The sequence below is a fragment of the Gymnoscopelus microlampas genome, assembly GCF_963454915.1.
Source record: "Gymnoscopelus microlampas genome assembly, chromosome: 7".
NCBI classification, from domain to species: domain Eukaryota; kingdom Metazoa; phylum Chordata; class Actinopteri; order Myctophiformes; family Myctophidae; genus Gymnoscopelus; species Gymnoscopelus microlampas.
The window spans coordinates 29,838,176-29,852,926 of NC_139944.1; the positions used below are offsets into that span (position 1 = coordinate 29,838,176).

Consider the following 14,751-nt stretch of genomic DNA (forward strand, 5'->3'; position numbering starts at 1 on the left):
AGGCTACCCAGGTTTCCAGACTACAACCTACACTAGTCGCAGTTACTCTGGCATTGCGCCTGGATACACTCATTATCAGTTCCCTGGTAAGTCCATATTTATTGCTTATTGCCCTACTTCGTTATATAAGAGTGTCACACGAAAGTAGTGAAATTGCCGATCTACAAGCTCACAACCCATCGCAATGTGACGCATTGGGAGCTATTTTAAAATGTTTTTGAAATAATAATAAAAAAGGAACGGTTTTGGAAATACAAGGTTTCCACTCGACAGGAACGATTTGCTAGTTATATTGTATTAACATACTCTACCATACAAATGGGTCGAAATGACATTTAATTCACTAAAGAAGTTGTGGATTGCATTTTAAACACTGCTTGCTGGTAGCATGACTTTCAATGTGCTTTGTACCCATGACCGTGTTTGTGTGTTTGTGTCTTTGTAGTCTGGCTGGTGGACGGTAAACTGTATTTACCTTAAGTGCTCTCTCTTGCCCTTCTCTGTTTCTAGAATTCCATTTAGAGAGGACCCCCCTCCTGACATCATCCCACCCCCATGAGCTGGCAGGTCAGTGGCTCCTTACTCCTCCAAAGGCCCCCCACATCCAACAGCTCTTTGTCCTCACAGCCTGTCTTTTCTCTGCCCTCGACCTGAGGCCGATTCTACAAATGCCTTCTGAATCAGTAGTTCTCAACCCTTTTGTGCCAAGAACCTCGTAACACTTTCAAGATTACTCAAACATGTTAAAAAATAGCAGATGTACAAGCTTGCAGCATGGCACGAAGTGACGCGCTGTGAGCTTGTATATCTGCTATTTTTGAATAGCCAACACTTAAATCTAAATGATACTTTCCCGTTTAATGTTTTAAAACCGGGAACTGATAATGTGAGCAGGAAATTCCTGCTAGATAGATAGTTATTTTGTAAATCAATAGGTAATGTTTATATTAACTGGTATTCCTGTATATTATTTTGACATTTTCTGCCAAAGCGTCACAGTCAAACAGGTTGTTTTCTTTAGTGAGTTGCTTATGGTCATTCTGACTGACATTCTGACATGCTTTATGACTAGTAGCTCTTTCCTCACTAAATTGATGCTGCCATCTAGTGGCAGCATCAATTTTCAGCATGTATTTTCTTTTTACTAAATAACTGGAGACCCCTGTCTCTGAACCAACACTGTAGCAATGATTACTATCAGAATATAGAGCTTGAATCTTTGAATTAAAAACTGAATATATATATATATATATATATATATATATATATATATATATATATATATATATATATATATATATATATATATATATATATATATATACTGTAAGAAAGGATGAAGGGACTGCACACTCCAGAGAACAGAGATGGACAACTTACTACTGCGTGTGATTTATTAGCATGTATATATTTATACACATAATATCGAGGGCTTGGACAGCCAAGGGAGAATTTTACAGGAGAGCAAAAACTAACTTTTCATTGACTGTAATTCTTTTTGTATCAAAAACAACATATTCAAGCAATCTATACTTTTATACAGATTAGACTTCAATCTGTGGTCATACTGTGTAAAGGACTGGCCCAATAAGCAGCTGGAAACAGCACAGAGTCAGGAGGTAGATTGCAACCAAAGGTGCTTTTATTCATCCAAAGTGCACATACAGGATAAGGGCATCAGCAGTAAAAGGTGGCATGGTGGTCAGCAGCTCCACCATGTCCTAATACTAAAACTCAAGCTAAGTGTGTTTGTTTCTGGCAGCCTTTTATACTCAGCTGAGCCAATCAAGTGTGAGTCAATCAAGTGTGGGTTCAACCATGTTGCAGGTTACCTCAAACATGCAACAAATCTAAACCACACATTCCATTAAACATCTGCATCAATACCCCTGGTAAATACATATCGCTTAAGCACCCTATTGCAAAACAAACTTTATCACATTATTAGCAGCTTCCAATATACAACACAAAACCCCCCTCTCTCTTCTACTGTGGTCCAGTCCAAACCCATATATGGTGCTCGGGCACCCTGGGGACTCTTTTGCCCGAACACCCTAGAACAGACAGACATAAGCAGTATTAAAATCACAATCCAACATCCCATATATATTGCCAAATATTATATTGCACTAAAACATATTGCACATTCCTCTTATGGTATTGCACTGACTATATTGCACTTGCCCATCATGCTCCATTATTCTTGTGTGCAAATATACTGTGCAAAAGAGTAAAGTGCAAAATGCTGTGCAAATATAAATAAATCAATAAATACTGTTACAATATATATGTGCAAAATAAGTGTTGTGCAAAATAGTGCCAATTATAAGTAACGGAGGACCTCTTCATCTGAAAGAGCTCATAGAGACCTTTAAAATTATATATAAAAGTCAAAAATGTCACACACCCTTTGTGCTCCAAGCCCCCTATTTTGTCATGATAATCAGGATACTTTATGGGGCTGAGCTTCATATCTGTTGTCATAACTGACTTATATACAGTATCTATTCTAGAGATAAAAACCTTGTTTCTATTTTGTTCTGTCCCTCAGCCATTCCCCTGACTGCATATGGACCAATGGCAGCAGCAGCTGCAGCATCAGCATTAGTTAGAGGTATGTGTGTGTGTGTGTGTGTGTGTGTGTGTGTGTGTGTGTGTTGTGTGTGTTGTGTGTGTGTGTGTGTGTGTGTGTGTGTGTGTGTGTGTGTGTGTGTGTGTGTGTGTGTGTGTGTGTGTCTGTGTGTGTGTGTTCGTTCCTCTTCCCCTCTACACCAAATGTTTTAGCCGAAAATATTTTCGCTGAATGTTACAAAATAATGTTCGCCTACTATCCCATGCCCAGAATAGGGATGCTAGGATTTGTGCGGTTACGGTAATGGTATGACGATGTTGAGAGCTCTTGTTCTTGAAAATCCACAAACATGTGTGAATGTGTTTGGATTTGTGTACAAGGCAAGCATATAGATAGACAGATAGATAGATGGATAGATGGATAGATGGATAGATAGAAGAAAAAGCCTGTTAACAGTCATACCTGATGTCTTTCTCTCAGGCAACACCCCTTCTCGTACGGCAGGCTATCTGGGCACCAGCAGTCCCGGGCCAAATTTGGCTGACCTGTATGCTGCAGCCAATCAGGACTCGGGAGTGGGCAGCTACATAAGTGCTGCCAGCCCCGCCCCCAGCACAGGATTTGGCCACAGTCTCGGGGTAGGTCACACCCACACGCCATCATCACATGGTCATGGCACCCACATACATGTGGTTGCTGTCGGGCAGAAACCTTGTATCTCCATATCTCGACTTTTTTTCTCTTTTTTTTTCTTGTCATAAATTAATGGCATACTTTGTCGTACAAGAGAGTCTCGCAAAATTAGCCGATCTACGAGCTCACAACGCGTTGCATCGTGACACAGTGAGCGCTTGTAGATCGGCTAATTTCTCGGTGTTTTGAAAGTGAAAGTGGCTAATCCTTGTTATTATTATTATTATTATTATTATTATTATAACTGTGTCTGTGGGCTTTATAAATACTAGACAGGAGATCCACTGATCTTCCCTCTCGGTTTATCACTCCCTCGGGTGACGGGTGCTCAGCAATACGCATGCCGAGGTTCAAATCGATTGATCGGGCAGTTCTCAAGATACCCTGGTGACACACTTGCGCGTGCGCACACACATGAGGAGATTTTGTAAATTTATTGAAGGATTTGCCAATAAAAAGTTTAAAAAAAAGCTTGTTACTAAATAATAACTACACTTGGAACACAGGTTCTTTTCTCCAATTCTGGACAAGTAACGGTTATGGACATACAAGGTTTCCACCCAACAGCGACGAGAATGTTACATTTATTTATTTATTTATGTAGAATTTTCTGTCCTATCCACAGGGTCCTCTTATTGCTACTGCCTTCACTAACGGCTACCACTGAGAAGACTCAGGTCACTGGAAAGGGGCGGGGCTCTTCTCTGCTGATAAGCCAATCAAACTGCTGGGGTGTCCATTCTTGGCTAAATGTGATTGGCAGCCACAGGCTCTACCGCTGCAGCCCTGGCTTGCTGTGACTCCACCCACCGACCGAAGATCTTCTTTCAAAACCTTGAATTCTGTTTTCCTTTGCTACTAATCTTATCACCATGACCCCCTGTCTTTCCTATCCTCTCCTTTTGTCCACGTGTAGGCTGATCATTAGATCTCCAATATCCTCTTCTTTCACCACTTCCTCTGCAGCTTGAAAAAAAACTAAAAAACACAAAAAGACAAAAAAAGAAGAAGAAGAAGAACGACCCAACTCTGTGGAGAGGTTTGTCATTGAGTTTATGGCAAGTACACAGAGGACTCTCTTTTTACTTACTTATTAGATTTTTTTATTTTTATTTTATTATTATTATGTTGTTTCATTTCTCTGTGATAAAATTCTGTTTCATCACAAAAACCCTTTGAAACTGTTACCGAGGTGAGTGGAGAGAGATGACGTGCCACAAAGCTGGGTTCATCCTCGTCCTCTAAAATGAACCCAACCACTTTTAACAGAGGAAGAACAAATTAAAATCAGTCAAACTCCTTTTTTTACCTTGTGTCACAAGAAACATGGAAAAAAAACAACTAAAATGTATATTTTGGTAGTCTTTTAAAGCAAACCTTTGTAATATTGTTATTAATATTGACGGTGATGATGATAATCTGTAAGGTATTTTATTCTGTAATTGGTTTTAAAGCAATGTTTTTATGTCTTCTTGTAAGATATTGTACATAGAGTTTGGGGTAAGGGAGGGTTGTTCGGGTGGAAGGGTTACTAAACCAGTTTAAGCCTGATTTGTACTTAATTGCGCATCGTTGTCGTGCACCGAAAACAGCAGATCTACAAGTTGACGACGTGTTGCACTGCGACCCGTCGTCAGCTTGTAAATCGGCTATTTCCGGTGAGCGACACTGGCCCGCAACCAAGTATAACTCAGGCTTTAGCATGTCATTGATTTGTTTGAAAAGAGTTAAGGTACTGGCTGTGATTTAACTGGATGTGATCAACTACTAAGTGTGGTCATCTCAATATGTTTCTTTGTATGCATCTGGTGTACATAATGTAGGCCAGGTCTCCATCCCTGTGGTCTCTCAAACCAGACTCTTCCACAATCTTCGAATGCAATACAGTAGTCTGTAACTTCCCCTCGCAAAAGTTGTGACAGGAAGCTGTCATCTGTTATTTCTGTTCACGAATATATATTTTAAAATATCTTGAAACTATATTTTTGAATGTCCATTTCTGCTAAGCAGCGAGCTAGATAGGCTTCGGCTAATTCGATTTCCAGTAGGACTTATATTTACGCGGTTGCAAAGGCGAAACGGAAGTGCCGGCGAGGCGGGACTTCCACTTTATTTTCTACGCATCTTTCAGCGCTCCCCGATGTACAGACTGTTAGGTGGAAGCATTTGAATATTGTGTGAGCCAATGATCTGTCTCGAGAGACTACTATCCCAGCATTGCCTCAGGCACGGTGCATCGGACATCTTAAGAAATAACCTTTTATGAATATGTTTCTGCATATCCATTCAATTCAACGAGTCAAATGATGTTAGTCTTTCAAATTCATCATCCATTTACTTGCCTTTGAAAAAGCACCAATGATTGTATTATTTTGCGATCATTTTATTACCATGATGAACCAGATTTCTTAATGTACTCATGTACTAATGAGACCTGGTGAATAACTGAAATGCTCTTACATAATGAAACGTGTTCAACTTGAGTTCATAATAGTGGATTGGCACGAAGGACAAAGTACGACTTAAAGGATTTCGAGGACTGGGGGTTTAATGGGATTGGGGGTTCACTTGACTACCATTTTTGGAAAGGATTATATATATATATTTTTGTTGCATTTTCCTTCATAATGTTTTTGTTTTTGTTTCTTTCTATATATTTTTTTTGCCATTCTTTAATGCGGTGTTATCAGCCGTGAACTCAAATGAAGGACATTCAAGGAGAAGCTATTCTAAAGATCATGGTTATGTTTTTGTCCTCTTATAAATATTGAAGGTGCATGTGCTTACAGCTGAGTGTGTGCGAGTGACTGTCTGTGCGCATACATCAAGGTGTAATACGGAACTACTTTTGGCAACAAAGGAGCATTTTCATTGCCAGTTTCGGTACTGATACGATTGCCTGGTTCCATTTTGGTCTATTGCCCCGTCCCCTGCGTCCTACATTTTCTTCTTATTTCTTTTTTCTCATTTCATCCTTACTGACTGATCTGAAGTTATGAACTATCGTCACTGTCAGGCAGAAACCTTGTATCTCCTTATTTAAGTTTTCTTTCATGAATTAATTCGTCACATGTCATGCCAAAGTTGTGAAAATAGCCAGTCTACAAGCTCACAATGTGTCGCAACTTGTAAGCTTGTAGGTCTGATATTTTGAAGATTTTAAATTTATTTTCACAAACTGATGACATGCCCAATATAGGGATGCCAAGTTGAAATTGGTTAAGTCCGTTTGTGAGTTTTATAAATATTCAAGAGATGACAAATATTAGAGCTTGCGACTTAATTACTAGTGTACATTGATCTTTTGGCTATTGTTTTTACAATTTCCTGACATAAGGGTTTTCGGACATACAAGGTTTCCAGTGACGCGGTTTTGTGATCTTCCGTTATCCACTGTTCTTTTTCGTTTTGTTTGAACGCCATTGCTACTCATTGTAAAGATGGGCAGGGGGTTGGGGTGAGGAGTCACAAAGGTACTGGGCCTCGCCTCAGTCAGTTCTATTGAAAGGACTTTCAGTATAGGCCAGTGGTTCTCAAAGTGGGGTCCAGGGACCCTCAGGGTTGCTTGAGGGGCTTCCAGATGGACCCTTACAGGTCTGTAACTCTTGAGAGTGACATCCATTTGTACCCTCTCAGAGTTATGGGGGGTCATTGACATTTAAAACGTTTTAGACAATACTGGCTGGGCAGGAAGGAAAATATTGAACAAACATTTGGGGAAAAAAGTTCATGTGTATCAAATATATACCATTTATTAGTTTGTGTTCATCATCTGTACAGCTCCATTCTGCTGGTTGACGAAGGCAAGGCTTGTATGACTTCCTGACCGGGCCATTTTGTACCTCTCTCAGTCTGTCTGGGAAAACAACACAAAACTACTGCTGGACACCAACACTGTAACTTTTTAACTTACAATAAAGCAATAAGTTATTTTTTACCTTACAAATGAGAATAATACTGATGTTTGGTAGTAGGAGATGACGTATTGATATTTCTGCGGCATTAAGACTTATTTTCAGAAGAAAAAAAAAGAAACTATATTTTTGTTTCCAGATCTTGTTCCCCTTGTACAGTGATTTTAATGATTTTATTTGTGTGTGTTGATGTCAGGAAAAGGGCCAATGCTTTTGACTGGAGCTTGAAGCTCTAAATGCTTAATTTATGCTCCTTCGTACCACAGTGTCGCCTGCCAAAAGTAGCAGATCTACAAGCTCACGACGCGTTGCAGACGCTTGTAGAGCTGCTGCTGTTGCCGTGCAACACCATTGTACAACAAAGTATAAATCGGGCTTAACTGTGAGCTCTTGAACAACACTTTAACCAATCCCATTTGGGCAAATCCCAACCAAGCTTTATCACAATGTTTTTTTTTCTCCTTTCTTTCTCTGGAAATTTCAATTTTAAAATTCCTAATAAATTATTCTAAAACATTAAATCGTAATGTTCTTTTTTCTCACCTTTTCTTTCCTTTTTTTTTTTTACGTTACACCTTTTATAATATTTCCATATCTACCCATTAAGACCGGGAAAGTATCTGTGTCATTTTAGATTTCTTTGGCTATTCAAAAATAGCAGATATACAAGCTCGTAGCTCGCCCCGAGAGCCGCACTATGAGCTTGTAGATCTGCAATTTTTTTTTAAACGTGAAAAGTTCTGCAAATCTTTGAAAATATATATTTTTAAAGCGAACGTTTGTAACTCAAATCTTTGTTTTTCTGGGGGTCTTAATGGGTTAATTATGTCATGCTGGCATATTTTCATTATATCCAAGCCAATTCAATTGTAGCCTGTAAATGGTGGTATCCAGTGGCTTTCCTCATTAGAAGGCTACTTGTCATTATACCACTCATTGGCAGAACAAATTCACTGCCAACTCGACATGACTTATAAATCCAGGCCAAAAATGTTAATCTAGATGTGAGGGCTTACCTTAATTCATAATGTATTTTTCTAACTTTCGGTCCCAAGAGTCAAAAGTATATTTCTATTTAAAATGTGGCGGAGTGAAAGTTACAAAAACAGCTTACAAAAACAAAAAAACTCCAAAAATGTTCTTATAAGTACAGCACTCAAGTAAATACTTACTTTACATACTCCACCACCACTGATAGTATTGAGATGAGATGAGATGAGATGTGCTCATCACTTTACTGTAAATGACGTGTTTCTGTAACATGTCTGCAGCCGAGTCAGTGGTGGAAGATTAAGAAGTAGGCTACTCAGATGTCTTACTCAAGTAAAAGTATCAATACCACTAGGCCTATATAAAAATACTCTGTTGCAAGGTATTCAGTTGAGTAAAAGTACAGTTGAGTAAAAGTACAAAAGTACTGGCATCAACATACTTGTATACTTAAGTAAAAGTACTAAATTATTTTCAAAATGTGTCTTAACATTTTCGAAAAGAGCAGATCTACAAGCTCACAACAAGTCTACATGATCTGCAAGTTGTGAGTTTGTAGATAGGCTATTTTCGAATAGCCAAAGTAGAAAATAGGGCTTAATATGGTTAATGTATGTTTTGTATTAATAACCTAAATCTGAAAAGTTAGTTATAACTAAAGGTGTCAAATAATTGCAATGAAGTAAAAGTACAATATTTGACTGAGGTGTAGTGGAGAGGAAGTATAAAGTGTCAGAAAGTGGGAATACTCAAGTAAATAAAAGCACCTCAAATGTGTACCCGAGTACAGTAAATCTACTTGTTTACTTTCCATCACTGAGATCTTCTCAAGTCGTTAGCATGGATGGGGGCCAGCAGTGACAGTGATCTCTTCTCCTCTCCCACCTCTCTTTCTCTCTCCCCTGCTTGGAGTTGATTTTTGCCCACCCTGGAGAAAACGAGGTCAAGGTTCTGGCCGTGGTCAGCGACACACAACAAATCCCTCCAGGGTTGTCCAGTGCCACAAGATTTTACTTGAACATTTTGAAATGGACATATTTGATTTTTGACTGATTTCCAGCTTTTTGAGCGTCCCGTCCTCTTGATTTCTGCTATGATGGCTCATCATCTTGTCGTGCCGTGTCAGGATGTGAGGAAGAGCTCCCTGACGGGGAGCATGCACTGTTTGAGTTTCAGGGAGTTAAAGGAAAAGGAACCCCCACCTCCAATTCGCAGCTATCTTTGTTTGACCATTTTCACCTGCTTTTGTCCCGCATACCCCGTCAACATCGTGGCCCTGATATTCTCCATCATGGTAAGTAAGCACAGTTTAGAGCAGTGCTTCTCAAACTTTAACATTTCAAGAACCCCCTTTAACTCTGACAGTATACAAATGGAACCAAATGGACCCTAACGGGTCCATTTGGTTCCATTTGTATACTGTCAGAGTTACAGACTTGTAAGGGTCCATTTAGAACCCCTTCAAGGAACCCAGAGAGTCCCTGGACACTAGTTTGAGAACCACTGGTTTAGAGGATCACATTAACACTTGAACCCTAGCATCCCTATGCTAGGGTGAACATTTGGCGAAAATAGCCGATCTACAAGCTCACAGTTCTTTGCAATGCAAAGCTTGTTGATTTCATTTTTGGGCAAGATATTTAATGTATTTAATGTATTTGTATTTAGGTAAAAAGAAAAAAGAAAACATTGATAGATTATTAGGACAGTAGTTCTCAAACATTTTCATGTCAAGGACCACCAAATTGCCCCAAAATTGCCTCAGAATGTTGCGATACGATGCGTTGTGAGCTTGCAGATTGTCTATTTTCAAATAACTGAAGTATAAAATATGGTCAAAGTGGTTAAACTGTTCTTAATTTTTTTCTGGGGACCCCCTGGAACCCACTCAAGGACCCCTGGGGGTCCTCGGACTCCACTTTGAGAGCCACTGGCTGAGAAATACAAACTGAAGAAGAGTGTGGCTTCATTGGACACTTAGATGTAATCCAGTCACACACACACCTGCTCCGCCCATCAAACGTTTGACTTAACCTTCCACCTTAGAAAATGAATAAAACATTTGGGTTTACACTTTTGTCAACACAGACAGCCAGGCATTGAGGAGCCAGATATTACACCAGCCTGTTAGCACTGTATTGTGTTACTACACTAGTAACGTCACGTGTAGGTCGTGTAGAGCCACGACTGATGTGTTGCCAACATTCCAAAGAAGACAGATCATTTGACTACATGTCATTTGTTGGATCATAGACGGGGGGTTTATATGAGCCCTCAGAAGTGTGATGTATTTCAGTACACTTTAATGGGGGTCATTCCTATGTCTGAGGGTGCTATTAGGACCCTGGAAAAATTGAACGCTGGGAATATAGGACCATATAAAAAAGGACCGTACTTTTTTTGTCCATCACATATTTGTAGGTGATTCAATTATACAGTTGAATGCAATAGGCCAGTGGTTCTCAAAGTAGGGTCTGGGGACTGCCTGGGGTCCTTGAGGGGGTTCCAGGGGGTCCCTTTATTTTAGGTTAGGGTTAGGGATCTGCTATTTTTGAAAGATTTCGAAAAAATTATGAATATGATTTAGCAACACAAATCTTCTCTTATGGGGATCCCTGGCTGGCTCAAATCTTTTCAGATGGGGTTCCGCTGAAAAAAAAAATGGGGGTCCTTGACATGAAATAGTTTGACAACCCCTGCAACTAATGAGATCAGTGCTATCAAACAGGAAATCTAAATCAAAGCAAGAAAGACAATTGATGTATCTGTACACCTGAAGTGTCACTCCTGTGGTTCTCAGTCTAGGAACAGCTATGATCGAGGAGACTACGATGGGTCCAGGCGGCTGGGAAGGAACGCTCTATATGTTGGCATCTCCTCCATCATCATAGGCCTCATCATCATCGCCATCTTCTGCTCAGTTAATTTTATGCACGTAAGGGCACGATCTGACAGACAATGATCAATTATTTAACCTGAAATGTCTTTCGAATAATATCGTTGTGCTTTCATTTCAGATTGACTTTTAACGCTGTGAAAGTGGGAAGCGTATGTATTAGGATCTAAAACAGAGAGATTCTGGATGACAAGGTAAAACAAAAGACAGCTCCTTCTCACAGGAGGTGACCTGTGGCTTCGATGGATTGTTCATAAACCCAACGATCCCTAGGCCTAGGGGACTGATTCTGCTGTCTCCCATGCTCCTACCTTTTCCAGTCATCTTTGTTTGGAGAAACAAGGACTATTAACAATGAAGAAAGTATCTGACACCTGTTGTTCTACTGTTACATACTGTCAACAATGTGTTTAAGGATATAAAGGCAGCTTCAAACCTCCACACAGACCTGCACGTCATGCGTGACTGCATGCATGCACATGCACAAACAACATACATACATGTACTGTATATGCAAATTACACAATCATAACCACAGGCACACAGAAAGTATGTACAGTGCTGTATGTGCTGACTGTATAATACATTTTGAATTGAACAAAAGGCATATAATTCCTCATCCCTGTTTATTTCACCCATAATCATTATGGCAACATACTGTACTTATAATTCATATAGGAGTCTTTAAGGCATTGGCTACATATGAACTATGCAGATCAGATATTAGATTGCGATGTTAAATTGTTTTCAATGGGTAAGTCTTTTCTATATTTTTATGATTTAATCGCTGTGACAGTTTCAGGAAGGTGCAATATCTTTCCCTGTTCCAATACAACAACCTCTGTGAGCTAAGAGCCACAGTATCTGCAGAGTCAGAAGAATAATGTAGTATGATATGTCATAATATCTCCCTGTCTAAATATAGAAGATGTCCCCTTGATGTTGTGCTGGTACATGTTCTGTCAACTGGTGATATGGTAAACAGGAACTGTGTGCGTGCGTGCGTGCGTGCGTGCGTGCGTGCGTGCGTGTGTGTGTGTGTGTGTGTGTGAAAGAGAGTAAATATCTTATTTTAAGATTAATGCCCATGCATTTTCAAATATACAATGGCTGACAATGTAAATTTGTATACAGATTGGTAAATGTAGCCCACGTTCACACTATTTCTAATAACCATGCCAATAGCTATGTTGGAATGATAATGTATTGTACTCAATTGTAAATAAAAAGCAAGATGTCTTCCAATTTGTAAAACTATACTGCTCTGCTCAAATTCAGTTTGTAAATATATCTCTATAGGCCTACCCTTGAATAAATTGGTGTACCCAAGAACTAGATTTTAAAGGATCAAGGTACAATTTCCACTTTGTAACCAAAAACACCATGATATACAAGCAATACATGCTTGTATAAAATGCAATTAGGGAGAAGTATTCCAGTAAAAACAAACAGGTTGAAAACTCCAAGTGTTAACACTTCTACCACACTGCCTCCAAATACATCTTTGACACTTTCCTCCCACTTAGTATAGTTTGATGATATAATTGGGATGAATGAAAGAGGATAGCTGTGAGAATTTAGAAAGAGACAGGTAGCTGGAGTCAGGAAGCGTTATCATCCTTAGCAGTTAACTGTCAACACCTGTGCCTTAAAAGCTGGATGTTGTGACACTGCACTAGTCTCAAACTCTCTCTCTCTCTCTCTCTCTCTATGTTAAAAAAGAAAGAAAAAAAGAAAAAGAAAGGGGGGAAAGCAACCAGTGAAAGGAGTTGTATTGCAGTGACCTCTGCTGTTTAAATAGAAGTACTGCAATGTGGCATGAGTGGCATCAACTGAGTTGCAGGTGAATGCATTGAAGTTTTAGCCTGGAAACCAAAATCTGCCAGAGCGAAATAATGTGCTCTTAAAGTGTTTCAGTCTGGGCTGCACTGGGTAGCAGAGAAAAGCGTGACTGACAGAGGATACACTCACAAAGGGTTGGCAGGTGAGATGAGCAGGCAGGATAGCTGTTTGATTTGATTAACTTATTATTCCCACGGTCTGGGGAAACTCAGTTTTCAGCTACACCCATGCTGATGGCTGCTCAGATGGCTATCATGAGCAGTTATAGGAGTTTGATCAGTCCAGTGTCTTGCTCGGGGACACTTCAGCACATAGACTTTTGACTCAGGGGTTTCTATTGGAATTTTGTAAATACCAATACATTATTTTGTGAAATACAACAGCTTATTTATTTAGTTATTTATTTCACGTATAGTTATCTTATGTAGGCTATTCAAATATTTAGAAGATACATAACATTTATTATTTCCTTGGACTAACATCTTTTATTTCTAGGCCTTCCTGTCCTGACTTTGGCCTGTGCCCTCAAAAAATTGTCAACACCAAAGACCTTGACCCTAAAATAACATTCCAGGCCTGACCTATAAGGCAGGCGTTCTGTTTCAAACTGCAAAAGTCCTGCCTTATAGATGTAACTGAGGGAAATATGAACCATATGCCACAGAAGTGATGTGGAGTGGAGTTTAGTAGCTAAATGTTGTCTATATTACCTTTATGGTACTGAATATCTACCCCAGATATCATATTGAATAAATGATTTGAGCGACTTGATAGTTGACAAATGCAGCATCATTGAGCTCTTGCATTCTTCTGTGGTGTAGTGGCTATCACAACACATTTGCCTTAAACATGAAAGGAAAGGTTTTCTTTTTACATGGTTTAACATCAGATATGACCTTTTTACATGGTTTAAACTTTAACATCATACTATCAGTATGACCTGTTTGCATGGTTTAATGAATACTATACTATAGTATGACCTTTTTACATGGTTAAACATCAAACTATAACATGTCCTTTTTACACGGTTTAATAAATACTATAGTATGACCTTTTTACATGGTTTACAACATACTAATCAGCATTAATCATTATACATTTCCACTGTATGTAGCCTAGTTCATATTCACTTTTGGGTCCGGAAAGACTGGTAAGGAAACACTGGACTGATAAATCTTTCTGTCCTTAGTACTTTAACAATGGTGTCACCTGTCATTCTTTAGTCCTGCTTGTCTCCTGTCATTCTAGACTTCCTGTAATGTCTTCTATGGATTCTCCTTAGATCCAGTAGGTGCCCTCAGTGTATACCTCGTCATTATTCATTTAAGTCTGAGTCGCCTTTTGCTTGTGTGTAGTATTCTGTCTGTCCTGTCACCTGCATTGTCTGTGTAGCTGTATCTTTGTGAAGTAAAGACAAGTTTGTGCCGTTTCTCCTGCCATCTGGCTTTGTCTCTGAGTCTGTTCTTGGGTCAGATTGCCCTTGTCAATTACAAGACGACACTGATGCTCTTCTATTAGCAACTTTAAATGTCCTCTGCATTTGAGTCTAAATCATGGAAATATTTAATTATAATAGATGTATTTCCATATTGATTATTCATAAATGAATGAATGAATACATAAATAAATACCCACATTTGCACTCAGAGGACCATAATAGAAATAAGCTGTCAAGCTTTTTTGTGATTTATATTTCTTTCCCCAGTGCTGAGGCAGCAAATTATTTATTGCTGCCATGTTATGACATTCGATGCACAGTCCCTTTGTCAATAGCTTGCAGGAGAGGTCAAGGAAAAGAAAAAAGAACAATTTAAAAACCTACAATGGAGGTTTTAACCTGATGC

At 39.2% G+C, this 14,751-nt stretch overlaps 2 protein-coding genes across 3 annotated transcripts in view; both read left to right on the forward strand.

Moving 5' to 3' along the window:
* The window catches only part of LOC311049613 (RNA-binding protein Musashi homolog 1-like), a 33,590-nt gene extending 25,873 nt beyond the window's left edge, over window positions 1–7,717 (forward strand). The window contains exons 10-14 of one of the 2 annotated variants that reach the window (XM_084063295.1): window positions 3–86; window positions 511–567; window positions 2,552–2,614; window positions 3,053–3,210; window positions 3,870–7,717. In XM_084063295.1, coding sequence (XP_083919421.1) covers window positions 3–86; window positions 511–567; window positions 2,552–2,614; window positions 3,053–3,210; window positions 3,870–3,932 — 425 coding nt within the window. In that variant the 3' untranslated portion in view covers window positions 3,933–7,717. The remainder of the gene's footprint in view (window positions 1–2; window positions 87–510; window positions 568–2,551; window positions 2,615–3,052; window positions 3,211–3,869) is intronic. The other variant, XM_084063296.1, reaches the window with a different exon arrangement.
* Window positions 7,718–9,178: 1,461 nt separating this feature from the next.
* Window positions 9,179–11,541, forward strand: LOC311049809 (transmembrane protein 233-like). Its single transcript, XM_084063661.1, has 3 exons — window positions 9,179–9,463; window positions 10,970–11,104; window positions 11,187–11,541. Exons 1-3 carry the CDS (start codon window positions 9,263–9,265, stop codon window positions 11,196–11,198), a joined length of 348 nt encoding a protein of 115 aa, XP_083919787.1. The 5' UTR covers window positions 9,179–9,262; the 3' UTR covers window positions 11,199–11,541.
* The last annotated feature ends 3,210 nt before the right edge of the window (window positions 11,542–14,751 follow it).

Coding starts and splice junctions, on each gene's coding strand:
- LOC311049809 (XM_084063661.1), top strand. CDS start 9,263: ATGATGGCTCATCATCTTGTCGTGCCGTGTCAGGATGTGAGGAAGAGC. Junction 9,464..10,969: donor CCCTGATATTCTCCATCATG/GTAAGTAAGCAC, acceptor TGTGGTTCTCAG/TCTAGGAACAGCTATGATCG.